General features: G+C 36.5%; 1 protein-coding gene across 1 annotated transcript in view; it reads right to left on the reverse strand.

Annotated features, from left to right (window-relative positions):
- LOC123669553 (obscurin) overlaps window positions 1-17,761 on the reverse strand; it is a 63,766-nt gene extending 46,005 nt beyond the window's left edge. Inside the window, exons 1-3 of the mRNA XM_045603186.1 lie at window positions 17,601-17,761; window positions 12,596-12,766; window positions 8,835-9,000 (exon numbers count right to left, since the gene is read on the reverse strand). Coding sequence (XP_045459142.1) covers window positions 8,835-9,000; window positions 12,596-12,766; window positions 17,601-17,746 — 483 coding nt within the window. The 5' untranslated portion in view covers window positions 17,747-17,761. The remainder of the gene's footprint in view (window positions 1-8,834; window positions 9,001-12,595; window positions 12,767-17,600) is intronic.
- Between the last annotated feature and the right edge of the window lie 3,725 nt (window positions 17,762-21,486).

Below are 21,486 nucleotides of genomic sequence, written 5' to 3' on the forward strand. Positions count from 1 at the left end.
GGGATGAAGTTCAATGTAGCTAAAAGTATACAAAAACAGCAGCTGATCTACTATGTTTACCTTCTAGTAAGAGGTAAGGTGTGTTTGTATAAACATTAGCCAGTTCTGTAACTGCTTAAAACTTAAGTATAAATACAACATTAGATTTCACTAAAAGTCAATATTTTGGCACCGATTTTGTGTAAAAACAAATCTAGAATAATCCGAAATTGATTATGATCCTTAATTCAGATAAATGAAAAGAAGTTGCTTATTATAAATTGTCTGATTAAAAATCAAAGTTTACCATAATGATTTAAAAGTGCTGATTAAGGACTAAACAATAGCTCGATCGTTTATTTAGAAATCCAAAAATCATAAATCGCCTGGAAAAATCAAGAGTTAAATCTTTCATCAGGGTATTAAAAATATACTGTCGTCAATTTGATGACGCGTTGGCACAGCGGTCACAGCACTGGATGTTGCGCTGGCTAATTTCGCGGGTTCGATCCCCGCTCACAACAGATGTTTGTATTGGCCATATAAATTTTTGTCGTGGTCTAGGGGGTTGTGCTCCTGTATTGTGTGTATTTTCGGACCCCCGACACAGCAGTAAATCCTACTGGGGGTCGTTGAGTGTTATACATTTATTGTTTATTTATAATTTGTGTTTCAAGTACATGAGATGACATTGATACGAAATTAGATCTGGTATCCTTAAAAAAAACTGGCGTGGAAATGGGTCAAGGTCATTCTGTGGTTCCCACAAAGATGTGCGATTCTTCAGTAGCAAATACTGTTGAGTTGAACGTCAGACGGCGAACACCCACCCACGCCGCACGCCTCAAAATAAACCAGACGTGCTGTATGAAACACTACACCCGAAGCGTGAATGTTGAGAAAAATCACGATTTCGCAACAGCCCAGCTAAATATATCACACAGTCGAAACGTACGTTAATGTACTCCTACCTGAGCGGGAAGAGGTTAACACAGTAGGTCCAGTGACAAGGGAGGTCCGATAACAAGGGAACACAATCACAGTCACACACTTCACTCGAAGGAGTGGTCGAAGGTCGGTAACGCTGGAGCTTGCGAGGTGTTCGCGGCCGCGGCTTCCAAGCGACTGGTCGACTCCATACCCTGCTCGGTACACCGCTAAACATAGAACAGTAACGCCGAAGATTTTTTAGAGGATAACGCCATTTCTCCGATGACGAGATGTTATCGTCGACTGCCCAGGGTCATATCGGCAAGGTCGCTAAACAAACATCGGGCTTTCCTTGCTCAGGTCACAGAAACAATCAAACGTTCTATTAAAAACTTTAGCATAGATTACAATATTCTGCAGACGAATTCTACAGGAGTTAACGAAAAAACATTATAACTGGTTATAGACAATTATAATCCCGTACACAAACCGTAATTTTAATGCATATAATAATTAATGGACTGCATATATGACACCAATGTAATAGCACCTAAACTATAAATATAATCTTTATGAATAATATGACAGCAGCGTCTTCGGTGCGACAAAGCCAGTCCTGCGGTCACCACCTCGCCTGCCCAGCGTGGTGACTATGGGCAAAACACACGAGTTCACGCCATTTTTTGGAGCGAACTTGTGGAGGCCTATGTCCAGCAGTGGACTGCGAAAAGTTGATGTGTGTTTGTGTGTGTGTGTGAATAATATAACTGGATATATTGGAGTTAATTACAAAGGTTGGACTGAATGTATCTGTTGTAAGAATAGAATAACTCAGTTATTTCAGATGAACTTTTTTTACCATTGATTATAAGTGCAAATAGTAGTAGTTATAAACCACCATATCTTCTTCTTCTTCTTAAAGTGCCATCTTCTCACGAAGGTCGGCGATCATTTTGGCAACTTACCCCTGATACCGCAGCCCTGAATAACGAACAAGTGCTTTTCCTAAACTATTGGCGTAGATTTTTTAGCCAAGATGTTCTTCTACGACCCACACTGCGTTTGCCTTGGATCTTGCCCTGGATAATAAATCGAAGCAGCTGATATTTAGAGATTCTCATGATATGGCCGAAGTATTCAAGCTTCCTTTTCTTAACCGCGTACACAACTTCCGCTTTCTTCTTCACACGATTTAGCAATACCACCGCTATATATAATATACTATTAGGGTAAAGATATAGATAGCTGTGCTTAGTAGTAAAGGTTATAAACTGTCTGATGTTTGTATAGTAGAATTTTGGGGCCAGTTCCATCGCTCGCTGGGAAAATTTATCTAGCTCATAGGTTAACAAATGAACTAGAACTTACAAAAAATATCAAAACGTATTTAACAAATAGAGTGAAGTTTTCGTGTAAAAGGGTAAGGAGGTAAATTTCGGTTAAAAAATACAAAAAAATAAATGAGTCAATATCTTTCCGATCGGCTCGGCCGTCGCTCGTGTGCTTAATACTTTAATTTTGTATTTGACACATCGTATAAATATCTTAGAAATATTTAGAATGATGTTCATGGAACGAATACGCAAAGTTTATTTATTCCCGGGACTGAGTCAGGTGGTCCGGAGACTAGGGTTGCGTAGGTTTAGTTATTAGCGTGTTACTTAAATAATACACATTCTATTTCCGTTTACCGTCAACTATTATTAAGAGATATTTTTGTTTTATATATACAATGTAGAATTTATATCAGAAACGGTTTTGAAAAAAATATTATTTTACTTTATATTTATAATAAGGGTGCATCGAGCGGACAGTGCCATCTGATGTTAAATGGTTACCGTCGTCCATGGCCAACTCCTCTTATGTTGCATATCGACCCCTAAATTATAGCGCTCGGGAGTAAGTCAAATACTTATCTTACGTGTGAGGTTTTACTTTAACTTATTCATTGGGGAAGGTATAACAAAGTCGAACAACTTAACCCAATTGACAGGTATTGAAACATCAGGTGAAGTTTCGAAACTCATTTGGTAATGATAAATAGGCGTTGAGACACAGTTAATTCGCCATTTTTAAGTAGTAATATTTAAAGCTGTAATGAGCAATTGTTTAACGATGGCGTTAATATATTTTATCGTATCTACCAATTTTATTACCTCTTTTAGTATAAACATCATATTGAAACTGTTTCGTTCAGGTCTTCCACAGCTTGTATAGCTTATTCCAGGATATGAACCAATTTTCGTGAGGCAAAAAAGATATATGAAAGAGTTGAGAATATGTACGTTCAATATTATACTTCAGTGCGCGTTGACTTCATTACCGTTATCTAAATTATTCAAAATTTCTTTCAAATTGTACAGTTTTCTTTGCGATAATTCGCTGCTATCATGAAATGATTTTTATCGAAAATTTAAGCTCTTGGCAAACTCAGCGTTGCCAGCTCAGATTTAAAACTGGGATCTGTTATTGGCTTACATTTATCCACTAAGCCTTTTCGACTTATATATTAATGTTACAGCTTATACAGTTATATAGTCTCCCAAATTGTATTTCACTGCGCATTATCCATATAAACAGATTTCATCTTGCTGAATGTAATCTTGTATTAGTTGCGCGTAAACGAACCTTGCCAGGTGTCGGAAGAGTTGGATCCTGGAATATACTTTTCTGGCAACTAAACAACTAGCGTTTTAAGCTTGTTATGAATTGAGGTTATAGTAGTAATTTAGCATAAAATCAATTAAATTATAAATGCGTTTCTGTTCTATTCCTGCCTTCAGCTATCCACGACACGATACGATTGAGCCTGTAACGTCCCACTGCTGAGCATAGGCCCCTTTCTCCATGTAAAAGTAAGATTGGAGCTTAATTTGCTGCTGCACTGCGGGTTGGTTGGTATATGCCTAAACATAAGTGACTATCGCAATCAGGTGTGTATGATAACAACCGGGACCGACTAATTAACGTGCTCTCCCAAACACGGTGGGGAGACCTAAAAATTGGGGTTACTATTTTTTATACTGTAGTAAAACTACTTTATTAAAAATCAAAGCTTAGTGCGGAGTGTGGTCATCAATAATAGTACTAATTAATTTAAGTGGTATCATCATTTTTTTTATATAACACTCTTAAATTATATTTTAATTACCTATAAGAATTAAAAAAAATATCGGCCAAGCGCTAGTCGGATTCACGCACCGAGGATTCGAACAAAATTATTAAAAATATTTTTCTTAAATGATCTGACTAATAGTTTATGCTTTCCGCAATTTTTCCTATATCTGTGCTATAAAGGCAATGCTTCGTAACAAAATCTAAGATTCTGAGTTCACGGGAAGTACCCTATAGGTTTTGATTTCTTTGCGAGTGTCAAAAATTTAGAGCATGAACCGCTGTATATTTCGTTGGCTCAGAAGTTTGATTTTTTTCACAGCTCCAGGGAACAGTAGATTTGAGTAAATAAATTTCAGGGTGACCTTTACGCATTCTTGAGAAAAAGGGTCTTGACAGACAGACGGACAACAAAGTGATCCTATACGGGTTCCATTTTTCCCTTTTGAGCTTGAGAAATAGGCTAGCCCAAGTTCTAGCAGCCTACACCGGCAATTTTACCTAGATCGTTGGTTCAGCGGGCCGGAAGACTACCCACACTGCATTTGCCAAGACGCGGTCTTCACTCCTGGACATGTTTACCTCAGTGGTCATCGGTCCTGCACACAGATGACCAGCCCACTGCCACTTCAACTTGCTAATTATATGGGCTACGTCGGATACTTTCGTTCCCTTATGGATAGTTTTATTTCTAATCCTATCTTTAAGAGAAACCGTAAGCATAGCCCGTTTCATTGTACATTGAGCGACTTTAAACTTATGTACCAGGCCCTTCGGCAGTGTCCACGTCTCGGCTTCGTATGTTAACACAGGCAGGACCCATTCCGGACACTCCGACTTGCGTTCCTGGATGGTTGGATGGTATGGCATAGGTAAATATAATCCTCAACAACTTCGAGAAGGGTAACATCGACCGATACCGGTATGACTTGGTTGTTAAACATAACTTTCGTTTTGTCCAAGTTCATATCGAGACTGGCTAATATCCATCCCGAACGGGAATCGAACCTGCAACAGTCGGTGTTTTAGGCGACCACTCGCACTACTACAGCAGACCGGTTGTTACACCAGAGCAGTTCAGCTGTGCGAAAATCAGTTAATTTTGTAGTATTTTCGACTAACGGGTTGTAAAGTGAATTGGCATTATTCCACATGTTTAGGTAAACAGATTACTGATTACTTTACATGTATATTGGTACTTAGACATATTACTTTGGCACAGTTTCGTTGTACCACATCACCAGCCCAATGATTTATTCACCTACATTTTATCACTGACCCAGTAAACTTCGATTGATGAATGACATGTTCTATTGGTATCAATATCTATATCGATACTGCCTCATTCTTTGCTACTATAGAGGATAATGTAGTAGTAGTGAGGAAACGTGAATGTGTTTATTATTACGTCTAGGATTTGATTGAAACTGACAAATTTCTTATCAAGAGGTTGGCGTAAAATGTCAATAATAAGAGTATTTTTTTTAACTAACATAGTTGTTAAAAATTATTGTAACTGACATTTAATTTTAATTTTGATTTCAATTTCGATTTTTAATTTTAGTCCTGATTTCAGTTTTGATTTTTGATTTTGGTTTTAATTCTGAATTTATATTGAATACGGTGATAATATGTGATAAATTCATATATGGTGATTTTTTAATTTGAATTTAAATTGAATAAGTTATTGTTTTTAAGCTTTTAAACGATTGAATTTCGATTTTAGTTTGAATTTTAATTTTGATTGAATTTTAATATTGCTTTTAGTTTTTGTTTTTATTGAATCTGGTTTTGAGTGCATTTTAGTATTTATTTCGTTTTTAATTTTAGTTATTGTAATTTTGCGCAAAGCATCTCACTCCATATTATGAGCAGACAATTTCCTGCTATGCCATACCTTAATTAAACTATACCAATTCGTATATATTTTATTAAATATTTTGTAGAAGGTTGTTACGCTTTTGACAACCTTGTTTGACATATTTCTGTCTTCAGGGCTTCTTGTAGAATTATCCTGTTATGTATATGCAGAAGCACACACAACACAGATAAAAACCCTACGAATATTAACGACTTACAGAAATGTTCGTCATAAGCAGGATTAGAAAACTACTTCTACCCATCGTTGTTAATATTATATTATTATTTTAAAAAACATCTGCATTATTTTGTTTCAGCTCATTATAAAAACTGAGAGTAGGTACGTATAGCTTATGAGTAATGGTACATAATACATGTACTAGCTATACATGTACAGCTAGAAGAGAAGAGTCGAGAAAAGCATAAATAAAATATTAATAGACACATAAAGGTGTGTGTGTGTGTGTGTGTGTGTGTGTGTGTGTGTGCGTGCGTGCGTGCGTGCGTGCGTGCGTGCGTGCGTGCGCGCATGCGTGCGTGCGTGCGCGTGTGTGTGTGTGTAATTCACACACGGCTGAAGTGAAACTTCTGAAAAGTAGCATGCAAGAGATACTTTCACCGAGAACATAAAATACTGTGTAATGTATTCTATCTCATTCTATCCTATACTTTTATGTCATTTTTTTATCGTGATGCATTTTCGTTTCATCGAGTTTGAAATCGCAACGATACAGAAGAAGTTTCACTTAAAAAATTAAAATTATATTCTCTTTATAGGAATCGATGTTAGGTAGACAAAATATTTCCTAATATACTCGTATGTATGTATATTATTGTTTTCCCGAGAGCACGTGTGAATGGTAACTGGATGCGGAAAATGTCAGTGTCGGAGTTTAGTAAACTTTGCGTAGGAAAGGGAGCGAAACGAACGAGATCTCTTCCTGTTTGGTTTAATCTTACACAAAGGTCCGCCCATTCAATTTACTAAACATTTTCTTGTCTCAATGCCAGGCTTCTATCGATTCTTACTTGTATTCTTTTGTATGAATAATGGATCAATTAAACTTGTCTTAACACAAAACATATTAAATAATTATTAAATTTACTTTATTTGCATATCAACTATGATCCAGATTTGGGAAACGTTTGGTTATTTTTTGTTCAGAATATATAGATTTTAATGTATTTTTCTATTACTTAAAATTATTTAGACTAACTACGACGGTAGTCGGTATCGCTGAACAAGGCTGTACAAAAGAATTCATACCCTAGAAGAGAGAGGAAATACAACTGTATGTATGTGTGTATGTATGTAAGAGTCTTAGAACCCAAATCACGAAATCTATCACCTGATATTTGGTGAATAAAATTAAAAAATAGTAACGCATATTCTGTTAAAAAGTAAGTTTCGGATTAAGTCTATAATAAATTAATGTATATAGTATTAATTCATAATAACTTCATGTCAGTTGCTATGACTATAAAAATAAAAAGAAATGAAACTAATAGAAAATCCCATCCAAACGCCATCATTATTTTTGGTTATTCAAGTCATATTTTGAAGCCCCGTATCTTTGAGAACCTACTAGAAAACTAGAGCGCTTAGTGCCTAATCTACCTTCATCCGTTTCATTGAATTGATTGAGATAGGTACAGGCTTAACTTACCTACACAAGTCAATTTTAATAAAGGCGTTGACAAGGGCATTATTTAATTTGACAGCCAGACAAGGACCATTTCACATTTCATTACCTTCACGGCGCTACGTACGAGTTTCAAAGTTTATCGGTCTATTGGTACGTCCACGAGATCCGGTGGCATTTCGCCAGGTCTTAGAATAGTTCGCGTTCCGAACGGCTATCGTATCGTCTCAATACGAATGAAATAGTCTTTTATCATAATCAATAATGAAATTGAGCGGAGTGATATGCTCTCATAAGCAGTAATTGGTTTTCTTAAAATTATCTTGAAAAAATTTTAAATTTAAAAAACGGAAGCGAGATTGCTATTTTGGTTTCATATCCGATGTGGACCCGCTAACTTTTAAAATATCGGTCATTTTAAAAAACAAACTCACTAATACAACACTAAACTAACGAGATTGACTTGATAATCTAACTAACGGTTGGATACTTCTCATTTTTACTTTTTTCGTAATAGGAGTGGAGATTTTAGGTTGTTTAAATACAGTACAATATTAAATTATTCGTTTATCTACAGCTTAAATAAAAAGCAAACAGTAACTTCGGAGAATGATAGAAAATGTTTTAAACCTACCATAAACTAAGGCATCCGCATTTATCTTACGCCAAAGCTACAGAAAGGTGGGAGGGACTTCTTAAACATAATCCCTATTGTAATAATAACATACTACTAATTATTGAACTAATAATTATTGAAAGTGGGAAGTGGGAGCTTTTGACACACAGCATAAATCTACATAAATAAAAATGAATGTTGCTAAGCGCATAACTCGAGAATGGCTCGACCGATTCGGCCAATTTTTTTTTTGTATGTTCCTTAAGGCCCACGGAAGGTTTTAATACTAAAAAAAAAAAAAAACAATTACTAATAACTTTTGACAGAACGAAGTCTGTCCGGGCAGCTAGTATATAATACTTATAAGAACTGAGCAATGTCTGATTTTACTTTATTTTGTGCTAATTGTAAAAATAGATTGAAGATAAATGTTAAAATAAATAGAAGACAAAGCTTTTGAAAACACTTAACAAAAAAATAAGAAAAACTGGATAAAAAAAAAACAGGTGAAGTAACTCCATCTGTATTTGATTTTCAATTTTTTTTTCAGCAGAAACAGTGACATCTAGCAGAAATAGATGTTAAGCTTCGAGCAAGGTACGACATCGGCTGAAACTTTCAGAGGGATTTAGCAGCTCGCCACTAGATGGCGTTACGAGTCATTTTTTTAGCAAAATTTAAAGAAGCCTTACCTTAAAATATTTCGAGACAACTGGATCATTTTTGAGCAAGTGCTGAGCACGTGGTTCGTCGCGACAGTAAGCGACATGCTTGTCGAACTCACGTTCCATTCGGAGTAATGCGCGGCCAAGCATTTTCGGCTCACCAGCGTAATATTTGATGCCCTCTAGTAAACTCCTGAAATATTAATGTAAATTAAAGTAATAACATTTTTATAAGCTTGATAATATAATAAGGGATATACGAGCTGGGATATTACTACATACACTCACGCCTCTTTCCCGTAGGGGTAGGCAGAGACCACTTCTTTACACTTGCTACGATCCTTACATACTTGTTTCGCTTCATCCACTTTCATTATTCCCTTCATACATGCTCGTCGGTTTAGGGTACTCTTGACCTGGCCTTTTTTCAAGACGTCCCCGATTTGGTCTTGAAATGTCCGCCTAGGTCTACCCCTTCCAACACTTCCACTCACACTCGCCTTATACACTTTTTTCGTCAGTCGTTCTTCATTCATTCTCTCGACATGACCAAACCATCTCAGCATACCTTTCTCAATTTTTGTCACTACATCTTCTTTCAGACCACACCGTTTCTTTATCTCACTATTTCTCATCCTATCACTCAGTTTAACTCCTATCATACTTCTTAACGCTCTCATCTCAACTGCATTTATTCTGCTTTCATGTCTCTTCTGCCATACCCAACTTTCACTTCCGTACATGAGTGTCGGAAGCAACACCCCCTCATGCACAGCCAAACGAGCCTTTTTAGACACCTTCCGACTGCTCATAAAGGAGTTCAAAGCTCCGTTCACCATGTTTCCTGCATTCACTCTTCTTTCAATATCACTCTCACACTTTCCATCTCTTGTAAACTTCGAACCCAGATACACAAACTCATTCACCTGTTCAATTTGTTCATCTCCAATCACGATATTACAGTCTGTCACTACCTCATCTCTTTCAAACACCATCACTTTCGTCTTCTTTACATTCATCTTCATTCCCTTTCTAACAAAAGCTCCACTCATAGCAGTTACCATCTCCTGCAACTCCTCGGCCGAGGGCGCAAGTAATACTTGGTCATCAGCATAGAGAAGACATTTGACGAGTAACTCACCCATTCTCAACCCACTTTCATTCTCTTTTAACTCTGTCAAGCAATTGTCCATGAACAAGTTAAACAGCCACGGTGACGCTACACATCCCTGTCTAACACCTTTTTCGATATTAAAACATTCAGTGTATGCCCCGTTTATCCTCACACAAGCACTAGAATCCCCATAAAGAGATTGTAGTGCTCGCATGAGTGCGCCGCTCACACCGTACACGGACAATGCTGACCACAATTCATTCCTCACCACTCTATCATAGGCCTTTTCCAGATCCACGAACGCGCAATAGACCTTTTTGTTTTTTGCTAAAAACTTTTCGGCTATGCACCGCAAGGAAAAGACCTGATCCGTACATCCCATTCCCTTTTTAAATCCCGCTTGTGCATCCCATACTTTTTCATCTGTTTCATTCATAACCCTTTCAATCAACACTTTCGCATACAATTTACCGACGACGCTGAGAAGGCTTATACCGCGGTAATTTATGCAGTCCTGCCGTGACCCTTTTCCCTTATACAACGGCACGATTACGGCTTTGCACCAGTCTTCCGGTACTTGCCCATTTCGCCAGCACAAATTGAAAAGGCAGTACAGCTGGCTAGCCACTATACCCTGTCCAGCCCTCAGCATCTCGACGGTGATCCTGTCATACCCTGCAGCCTTATCTAATCTCATACTTTTCAGCGCTTTCACTATTTCATCCATGCTTATCTCACTTTCATCGACATTTATACTACTCTCAATGGAAGGTGCCGGATGTTGTACCTGCACTTCCTCTCTTTCAAACACACTTTCAAAATACTCTTTCCATCTCTTTAACACACATTCTTCTCCATTTATAACGCTCCCATCTTGACTCCTGATTGTGCTCAGCTCCGAGGGAGAAATTTTTCCTCTGGCTGTTTTGATGGATCTCCAGAAAAACTTAATGTTTGACTGGAAATCTTCAGTGAGCCTCCTATCAAAATCATCCTTTCGTTCTTCTTTCTTTCTAGACACAACTTCTTTCGCTACTGATTTCAATCTTTTATACTTCGTTCTTGCTTCCTTTACCTCGTCATCCGTTGCCTTTTGAACCTTTTGGTTAGCTTTTGTTGCTAACCAATCCAACCACGCTTTCTTCTTTTCTTGCACAGCGTTTTGTACATCTTTATCCATCCACACATTATAGTTCTTTCTTCCTTTCCTTCTTTTAGCTACCCCGCATACCTCAATAGCACTATTCACGACCCCTTTCTTAAAAGTCTCCCACAAATTCTCAATCACCCCTATCTGTTCTATGCCTTTAAAACTTTCTTTCAGTTTCTCTACATACTCATCTTTCTTTTCTTTTCCTTGTAGATTTTCCACTTTTATTCTGGCTAAAACACTCGTAGGCTCGGCCCCTCGGTGGCGCCATCGTTTGAAGAGGCCACGTATTCGGGCTATGACCAGGAAGTGGTCTGTGTCGAGACCAACACCGCGGTATGCCCGAGTGTCAAGCACTTTCTTTCTCAGTCTTTCATCCACAATTACAAAATCAATCACACTTCTAGACTCACCCTCATCTCTTGTATACAAATGGATCTTTTTGTGTTCAAACATTGTGTTGACCACGCAAAGATTCCATTCCAAGCATACTTCAAGCAGACTTCTCCCATTGTCATTCACTCTTTCGTCCCCAAACGTACCCAGAACTCTTTCATACCCATCACGCTTTACTCCAACCCACCCATTAAAATCCCCTAACATTACGATCCGTTCATTTTCTCCGCATTTACTCAAGACCTCTCTCATGCTATCCCAAAATTCCTCTCTCTCTTGTTGGTCTTTTAATGACCCACCTCCGCGCAGATCCGTCGGTGCATAGACCCCAAGGATAAACAAGCGAGTGAGTCCGACTTTCAACCTAATCCAGAGGAGTCTTGGGCTTACACATTCATGCTCCATCACACATTCAACCATTCGAGAGGAAAGGATCATGCCAACTCCCTGACAGGCTCGGCTGGTTTGGGGGACTCCCGACCAGTATGCCGTGTAGGGTCCATGTACCGTGGTGTCACACCCTTTCCTCTTGGTTTCATTCACACACAAAATATCTATGAATCTTTCATCCATCATCTGACATACTTCATCTACCTTACCATCCATTCCTCCTCTTACATTCAACGTAGCGAAGCGGCTCTCCATGGGCCACTTTTCGCCCCCGCGAGAAACGAGACGTGATGGGTGGCGAACCACACCGCTGGGATATTAGACTAAAAAAATGACATTGATTGTTTTTAAAACCGATTTAGTCTGGTAAAACAGAATAGTGCACTTCATCACTTCAGCCTATCGCAGTCCACTGCTGGACATAGACCTGCACGATTTCGCGCCAAAAATGGCGTGAACTCAGTGTTTTTTGCCCATAGTCACCATGCTAGGCAGGCGGGTTGGTGACCGTAGGGCTGGCTTTGTCGCACCGAAAACGCTGCTACCCGTCTTCAGTCTGTGTAAATTATAGTGCACTAATTCACTAAGTAAATATGTTACATGTGAAATCCATAATCAGTTAAATAGCTAGAAAACACTAGATAACAAACTATAATTGACTGAAATGACATTTGATTTAATTGATTTAAGCAGTGCATTGTTCAAAGTCTCAAAAATTTACTATTATGGATATCTTACGTATTATGGAACTCGCAAATTTGCTTGAAGTTTGAGAACAGTAGCTCCCGGTTGTCGAAGACTACTTTAGGGGTCGTGGCTTTGTCCATGGGCCGCATGTAGCGGTTGACAACTTGCTGTATGTCTCGCCCGAATTCCTCTTCAGTCTCGATCAGTTCACGAACCACTGCCCTGGTAATTTATTTCATTTAATCAAAATCAAAATCAAAAACAGCTTTATTCAAATAGAGCAAGAGCACTTTCGAATCGTCATTTTACAAATTAAAACTTTAAAAATAAATTATTATGTTTGTAAAAGTAAAGCTACCACCGATTCGGAATATAGATTCTGCAGAGAAGAATCTGCAAGAAACTCCGCAGTTACTCTTTTGAAAAATAATATATAAACTGTGCTCTAGTACAAAATTAGTAACATATTGCATAAAATACAGCGTCACTATCAACTAAATAATCCAACATCGAATAATAAACTTTATTCTACTATATTTTTTTAAATAAAAACTTTAATTAAACATTAATGTTGAGACAATTCCAAAATTGCTTATGAAACAATAAATGTATAACAATATAAGTCAAACATTTAAATTACTTTTACATGAATGAAATGAAATGTATTAATCTTTTTATTAGACAAGTGATTCTTTTTTGTGCCTATCAGACAACCGATCTAAAGGGTAAACTCTAGTCGGAGCGTCGGAGCTAACACACACCTTTTTTATTTCCCTTGGATGTGCCATTGCTAGAGAATGACTACATATTTCATTCATATTTTTTTTTTAAGTTTTGTAATGCTTTGTAGAAGGTTATTACGGATTAAAAGTTAGTTAAATTACGCTAAAAATTGAGTTAAAGATAACTTAACAACCATTTAACCTTTAAGCGATAAATAGTTTACAAGATAGGATTATGTTTGTCAGGTTAGCTGGTTAACAACAAAACTGCACTGTGCAGAAGTATAAAAGATCACTGCGACTCATATTAGTAAATAATACAAATGTGTTTTGCAAATAAATTATTGATTATAATGAACATTTGAATAATCACGAAAAACGTATAATTAAGTACTGCGCCTAACAAACCGTGGCTTTTTGACGTTCCCAGTGATACATCAAGACCTTGGCAGAGAATCGGAGCAGGTAACGAGACAGGCGGTGAATAATTGAGTATGAAATTGATTTATCGCACTTCAGATGCACATAGCTAGGGTTGCCAACTCTCGCATAACTGTGTGGCACACAAGATAAAGTCTTGATTTTGCAAGCCTACAATAATTTCTTGCAAATAAAAAGTCCACATATGAACATAGAACGCGAAGGGTTTGAAAAAAAAACACGTTTGTTCTTTTAGTGACGAATATTTTTCAAATCATCATTTATCAAAAGTTTCGATCTAACGGGTACCTCGTTCCATAGTTTAATTGGCTAAAGCACCGACACGGTAATTTGGAGATGCAGGTTCGATACCCGCTGGAACGGTCGATTTTTGATATGATATTAAAAACATTTTTTTTAGAGTGATTTTTTTCTTCATTTAATAGATTTTTAGCTGACGTAATTGGCAGCCCTAGTCAGTACTGAAACGAGATGAGATTTGAGAAATGAGATTTTAGGATTTTGCAGAAATTGATACATGAAACAAGATTTGCGGCAGATGAGCTGGTTATACGACGCGTTTTCGCAACGGTCATAGCACTGATTTATAGCTGTTGCGCTGGCGGTTGCGGGTTCGATCCCCGCACATAACAAACATTTGTATTGGCCATACAGATGTTTATCGTAATCTGAAGTTAACAAAAGAACAATCGCGTTCAGATATTTATGATAACAAATGGTACCGACAGCTTAGCGTGATCTCCGAGGCGCGGTAGGGAGACCCACAAGAACAGACATCAAAATCAAATGGAATCGAACTCACAAATCGTCGTACACCAACGTGTACTACTACTATTAATCGCATACTCTCGACTACGACTACTCGCATACTCTCGGCACTACACCATAGCAGTTGTTAACAAATAAATGATCTAGTGTAATTTTTTTAGTCTTGATGCAATTTTTACGTCTCAATATATCTTAAGCGTTTTTGGATGGATTTGGATATTGATTGTAGAAATTTTAGAAGCATGAAATTTTGTTTTTAGGGTTTTGATAGCATATAGCATAAAGAAGCTTGAGAGACCTAAAATATTTATTTCTATGCGACTGAAGCCGAGGGCAACTGCTAGTAAATATACAAAGGCAGCAGAAAATATTGAAAAAAAAAGAAAATCGAAAAAAAATGTTAAATAAAAAAATAAAAAAGTGATTCCATCCCAAGGTACACACACAGTTCAGCCTATCGCAGTCCACTGCTAGACATAGATCTCCACAAGTCCGCGCCAAAAATGACGTGAACTCATGTGTGTTGTCCATAGTCACCATGCTAGACAGACGGGTTGGTGACCGCAGGGCTAGCTTTCTCGCACCGAAGACGCTGGTGCCTGTCTTCGGCCCGTGTATTTCAAGGCCAGCAGTTATCCCAAGGTTAAATCTTACATAATTTATTCTACACTCACCGAGATAAAGTTGCATAAAACAGATGCGCAATCGATACAAAGGTACTATAAATACGTTAACTAAATATACCCGAACAAACACACATACCATCACAATGAGCTGTCGACTCTATTTAGAACATTTGACACTTTAAAATTGGACATAGAGTTTTGGCTTGAATAGAAGCAATATAATATAATTATAATTTATGGTTTACACATTTCCACACATCCCACAATTTACATTTAAGTCTAATAGTATGATTGAACTTGGCAATCATAATATTTAAGTTATTACATAAAATACAACTCTAAGCTTTCGATTATTGTCCAGAGAAATTCCATGTGATGCTATTGAAACTATAACGATAAATGATTATCACATCATCATCATCACATCAGCTTATCGCTGTTCACTACTGGACATAGGCCTCCACAAGCTCGCGCCAAAAATGGCGTGAACTCATGTGCGTTGCCCATAGTCACCACGCTGGGCAGGCAGGTTGGTGACCACAGGGCTTGCTTTGTCGCGCCGAAGACGCTGCTATCCGTCTTCGACCTGTGTATTTCAAAGCCAGCAGTTGGATGGTTATCCCGCCATCGCATCGGTCGGCTTTCCAAGTGGAACTGTGATATCCCTTAGTTGCCTCTTACTACAGCCACAGGAGGAGAGGGGGTGGCTATATTCTTTACTGCCGTAGCCACACAGCTAAAATGATAGCGACGTGATAGTTGATAGAACAAGTTCCAATCATTTCACGTCTAAGTTCGAGATTAAAAATTGAATTTAAGTTCATCATCATCATCATTACAGCCTATATAGTCCACTGCTGGACATAGGCCTCCACAAGTTTACGTCAAAAATAACGTGAACTCATGTGTTTTGCCCATAGTCACCACGCTGGGCAGGCGGGTTGGTGACCGCAGTACTGGCTTTCTCGCACCGAAGACGCTGCTGCCCGTCTTCGGCCTGTGTATTTCAAAGCCAGCAGTTGGATGGTTATGCCGCCATCGGTCGGCTTCTTAAGTTCCAAGGTGGTTGTGGAACCTTGTTATCCCTTAGTCGCCTCTTACGACACCCGAATACGAATTTAAGTTATTTTCAGGAAACAATAATTAATGATTCATTTATTTTTAGTTTGTTTTCTGTTACTAACCCAATACTAATTTTTAATTAAAAATGCCTATCCATCGAGTGCTTTTACCCACGCCATATATAGCCTAGCTCTTTTTTTGCACATTAAGGAATTTTTTTACTGAATGTCATTAGGCGTGCGTGCCATATAAATCAATAATAAATATCAACGTAGAAGCTTTAAAACATTTTGGACATTTGTTTTCAGTGCCAATACGTTTTTTCTTTCACATTCATTTTTTAACCAGCTGAAGTGGAAAAACAGAGTAAATAACATCAGTGATTCAGAAACGAGAAATATTTTTTTTGTCCCAAAAATAAAATAATTTAGTGACGATGCGTTTTCCGAGTTCAGGATATGCAACCAATGTGGCATTGCGGTGACAGCAATAAGACGTGGCAAAATAAATTAACGATTTACGACAGACAGTGCCGACGGGAGTACGGTTCGGCGTTTCAACTAATTAAAACCACATTTGGCGTTAAATTTTTTGAATAAAGATATATTGTCCTTTGTAAAGTTTAACACTCCTTGACCTGATAATTTAATTTGGACTGCATCTTTTAGTACTTTTATCGTTTGTTGACGTTTTAAAAAATGATTCATGGTGTTTGGTCACGGAAGTATTAAGTATTATTAATGTTTACTACGTTTTGGTCTACTATTATCGTTGATAAGAAGAAGTTAAGAGTTTTAAACATATTCCAGAAATGAGAAGACTTCCCTATGTCAACATCGAGTCCCTCTCTCACCATACACCTCACTTTTATCACGCACTTCAACTCTGGTCATCTTACTCACAGGAACACAAAACTACTTGAAAGGAGAATTATTTACATGTTTTCTTCTGTAAGGTTAATCATACTACTCCCGATTGTTAGCCGATTTCAAAAAAATGAGGAAATTATCAATTCGATTGTATTTTTTAATGTTTGTTACGTCATAAATTTTTACTGGGTTAGCCGATTTTGATAATTCTTTCTTGATCGAAAACGGGAGCTTGTTATGTGGTCCCATTTAAATTTGATCTGCTTGACCTACCTCAGAAAATGATTTCGCATTTAGTCAAATTAGAGAAAGATCCTGCTGTATCATATCTCATGTAAGTCTCGTGCACGTAAAGCTCTGATACGAAGTAATCTTCCATTTACTGCTTCAAAGCAGTGTTGTTCTTGTAGTGAGTAAGGTGACCAGAGCTCCTGAAGTATAAGAGGTATGATCGGTAACGCGCTTTGCGATGCCTCCTGTGTTGCAGGCGTCTTAAGCCTACGGTAACCGTTCACCATTAGGTGAGCCGTACGCTTGTTTGCCAACCTAATTGTAAAAAAAAACTTACTGCCTCCTCGCAGCCAGCGCCGTCTGATCCCGCTCCTGCAGCTTCTCTTTTAGAACGTGAGCGGGTACGTAGCCCTGCCTCGTGCACAGCTCGCCGCCCTGAACGTCTTCCACTACGCGTACTAGCCATCTGGGGACGAGACACATTATTCAATCAAGAATTAGTATTGAACCAAATGGAAAAACATAATGAAATAAAAGATTAGGAATTGATTTTATCATCGGTATATGTTAAGTTTGTTTCTTTATAGTTTTTATTTTTAATTTATATACAGTAATAACGTTAAATAGATATAGAGTCTGTCTAAAATAAGTATTAAATAAAAAAAATGTACGATTTCAAACTCTAGAATGAGAAATAGCTGAAGATAAAACGTTTTTTTTTTTGTTTACTTGTCGATAAAGTTACTTTGTACATCCTCAACCAGTAGGCCTATATATAAACTTAACATAAGACTTATATCTAAACTTACTACACACAAGGTCGCTTATGTTGCTAATGAGCCAACAATAGCAAATTCGCAAACGATGTCGCGTTTGAAGTGCAAAAGACAGTAATGTCAAAGTAAAAAACCACGAGTAATAAAGCATTACTACTGTCTTGCTTTAGGCCACACGACTGAAGTAAAACTTACGAAACGTAACTCTCTTTCTATCTTCACTTATATCTCCCTCTTAACTTTCGTTCACCTCGTTCGATTACACTTTTCGTAAAGCTCTCGTCACGCATTCACCAGCTTATTCTCAAAGTCGACCGTGCGTTAAATGTTTTACTTCAAAAATACTTTTGAAGAAATGCTCATTTTATATTAGTTAACTTTATATTTGTTACAATTTCTTTTATTTTTATGAAAACATTTTTGAAATAGTCATAACACAAATGTTATTTGAACAACTAAAATCTCAGAATAATATTTGGACATCACGATTTAAATGTATTTGGTTCGAAATTATAACAAAACATATATTTCAACTGGTAGAAGTTGTTGTCCAAGGTCCAGCGATTAAATTAGAAGTTAGTATAAACAATACACCCCGGACCTAGATTCTGGAGATTTAACGCCAGATGCTAAATCTCAGTCTGACTTTCATCGTTCTAAAAAAATTTGGTGTTATCTAGAATGTATATGCTAATGAACTGGTGGGCGATGACCTCGCAATTTGAGCGATAAAGTTACGAATTATCCTGAAATAATTAGGCGTTAAATAAGTACCATAATTATATATCGTTTTTACGTGAAACTATTAAATTTGTCTGATGTTCGTGAAATATAAGGTTTCGTAACTGCAAATTAAGAGGTTAGAGAGGTTGAGAAGTTAATGGTGTTTTTATTCGTCAATTTTTCATCCATTAAAAGGGTACAGATGTCCTCCGTTAGAGCTTGATTCACCGCTCGAAGATAAAAAATCACGTTTTCATCTTATATAGATTACTATTATTTAACACATGATCTAGTGTTGTGGTGCGTGAGCCATGTGCGCGCCTAAACATCGGCGATTTGCGAGTTCGATTCCCGCTCTGTCGCACTGGACATTGTGGATATTGTGTTTATTGAGTTCACAAACTGTATTTATAACTGGTACATAAATATCGACTATTTATCATAATTATAAAACGCTCAAGTAGAACGATTGTAAATATTATAGTGTAATTTATTGTTATGTTTAAGTTGGAGGACATGTTATATAAAAACACTTCAAAACTTACTAAAAAAAATATGAAATATAAAGTCGATTATATCATACATATAAAGCATGTATATAAAGCATGATATATATAAAGCATGTGGTATATACCTGTAACTGATTGTGCAATTAGTGCAAATAAATTAAATATTATACTGTAGATGTAACATTGTAATAATCGTTGGTGTACCAAATAAATAAGTAAATAAATTATATTAATAAATGGCGCATATCAATTCATATTTTTATAAATAATAAAGCTATGAAGCTTAAAGTATACACGCTGGAGCAATAGCTCCAGTTTCTGAGTTATTAAATGCGATCTATATTCGATCAAAGACCAACACGCCGTGCGTAAACGTTGTGCAAGCTTAATACGAGTGCGTACAAACACAGTTTGTTGACGCTCTGATGAAAGAGTAAGTTTCAGCTGTTAAAACATTTAAGCTATAGCAATAATAAAACTTATTAATAAAAACTCTTTATTTATTTACACTAAGAAGAAGCAACATTGCAAAAAAAAGATAAGTATAAAAGGCGGTCTTATTGCTAATATGTGATCTCTTCCTGGCAACCTTTGGGCAGAGGAAATGGCGCTTAACTTTTATCTGTATTTTAAAAGTTATATGTCATAATAATAAGTACCTAGATTACTGAGCTTTGTTCAGTATAAGACAAATTTAAAAAAAAAATCGATCTGGAGACATCTGGACTCGAAGGGTGTCTTCTGGTTTTGGGACCGCCCGATGTCCCACCTGAGCTATTATAACCTAATTCATTGTACCGAAATTTACCTTCGTATTCTAATGACATTGTAATAGTTATTCATTGCCTGAAATCACGAATAAAACGATAATTTTTAAATATGAATCCTAGCTAAATCGATTTATCGCCCCCGGAACCCCCTGCCCTTTAAATTACATGAAAATCATTGGAGCCGATTCCGAGATCCAGATTATATATATACAAGAATTGCTCTTTTAAAGGTATTAAATTATACTGGACAAAACTTTAGCTTCGGGTGGATAAACAGCTATTATTTAATTTTATTTAGTATTTGGGCTATAAAGGTTACGCACTTTTGTACAAAGTACTCAAAAACACACTACCAATTCTATTGTAACCAAATTTCAAATATAAGGACAGTATTTTTAGCTTATAGAGGATCATAACCAAATTCGCAGCAAGCAGCAGCTTGGTAGAAGTGTTGTGTTCCTGTCGTACGTAACATGTACCTATACAGAGTAAAATAACATATAATAAATTTTACGATTATTAACAAATGATCAATAAAATTAAAAAGATCGGCGGATATTATAAAATTAAACAAAGACTGGCAAACGATAAGTCGTGTAAGTGACTAAGTGATGTGCGTCATTACAAATAATTAAGTGATCATTGTCTCGAATTAATCAACGCTAAGAAATTTAACAACCGGTTGGCAAGCTTTTCATAAAATTGCCATATTGTTGTAAAAAACTTAACGTTTGGTAATATTTTCTAGCAATCAACCATGGCCGAAACAATAAAAGGTTTCAGTAAGTACGTGTACCCATAACAGATTAATAAAAAGTACAACAAAAATTATAATACGAGTATCTCGTAGATTTTACTATTTGAATATTGTGTTTTAATTTTTATACATAAATAATAATAAATTAAATCAATACATATAATGAAAATGTAACAAATCGCTGTCTGTACTAATAATAATTTTTAATAATTTTTTATCTGTTTTACTGTGTTTTTTTTTAATATATTGTGGCAAGCTTAGCTTAATATTTAGTGTTTATTTCATGTCAATCGGTTCATAAATAAAAAAGTTATGCCAATTTCAAAGAATCACATTTAAAATTCTAAAGCTAATTCAAAAGTGCTTTTAGCCTACTTTGAAAAATTGAATTAGAATTAATTTATACTTTTACAACAAAAAAAAAAAACGTTTAAATAAAATAATAAAATCTATGAAAACATGTTTTAAACAATCACACGTTAAAATCGAATTTAAATGTAAGAATTTCCGCAATTGTTATAACGAAGATAATGAAACGTGACTCGAATAAATTGAAAACACATGTTTTTTTCATTATTCGAGATGTTTTCACAAACACATCATCTGGGCTAAGAGCCGCTGCGATCGGGCGGGTTATATCAAAATATCAACTCATTATTTACAACAAAAAGATATAAAAAATTAAATT

This window comes from Melitaea cinxia, chromosome 1 (assembly GCF_905220565.1).
Source record: "Melitaea cinxia chromosome 1, ilMelCinx1.1, whole genome shotgun sequence".
In the NCBI taxonomy this organism is placed as follows: Eukaryota; Metazoa; Arthropoda; class Insecta; order Lepidoptera; family Nymphalidae; genus Melitaea; species Melitaea cinxia.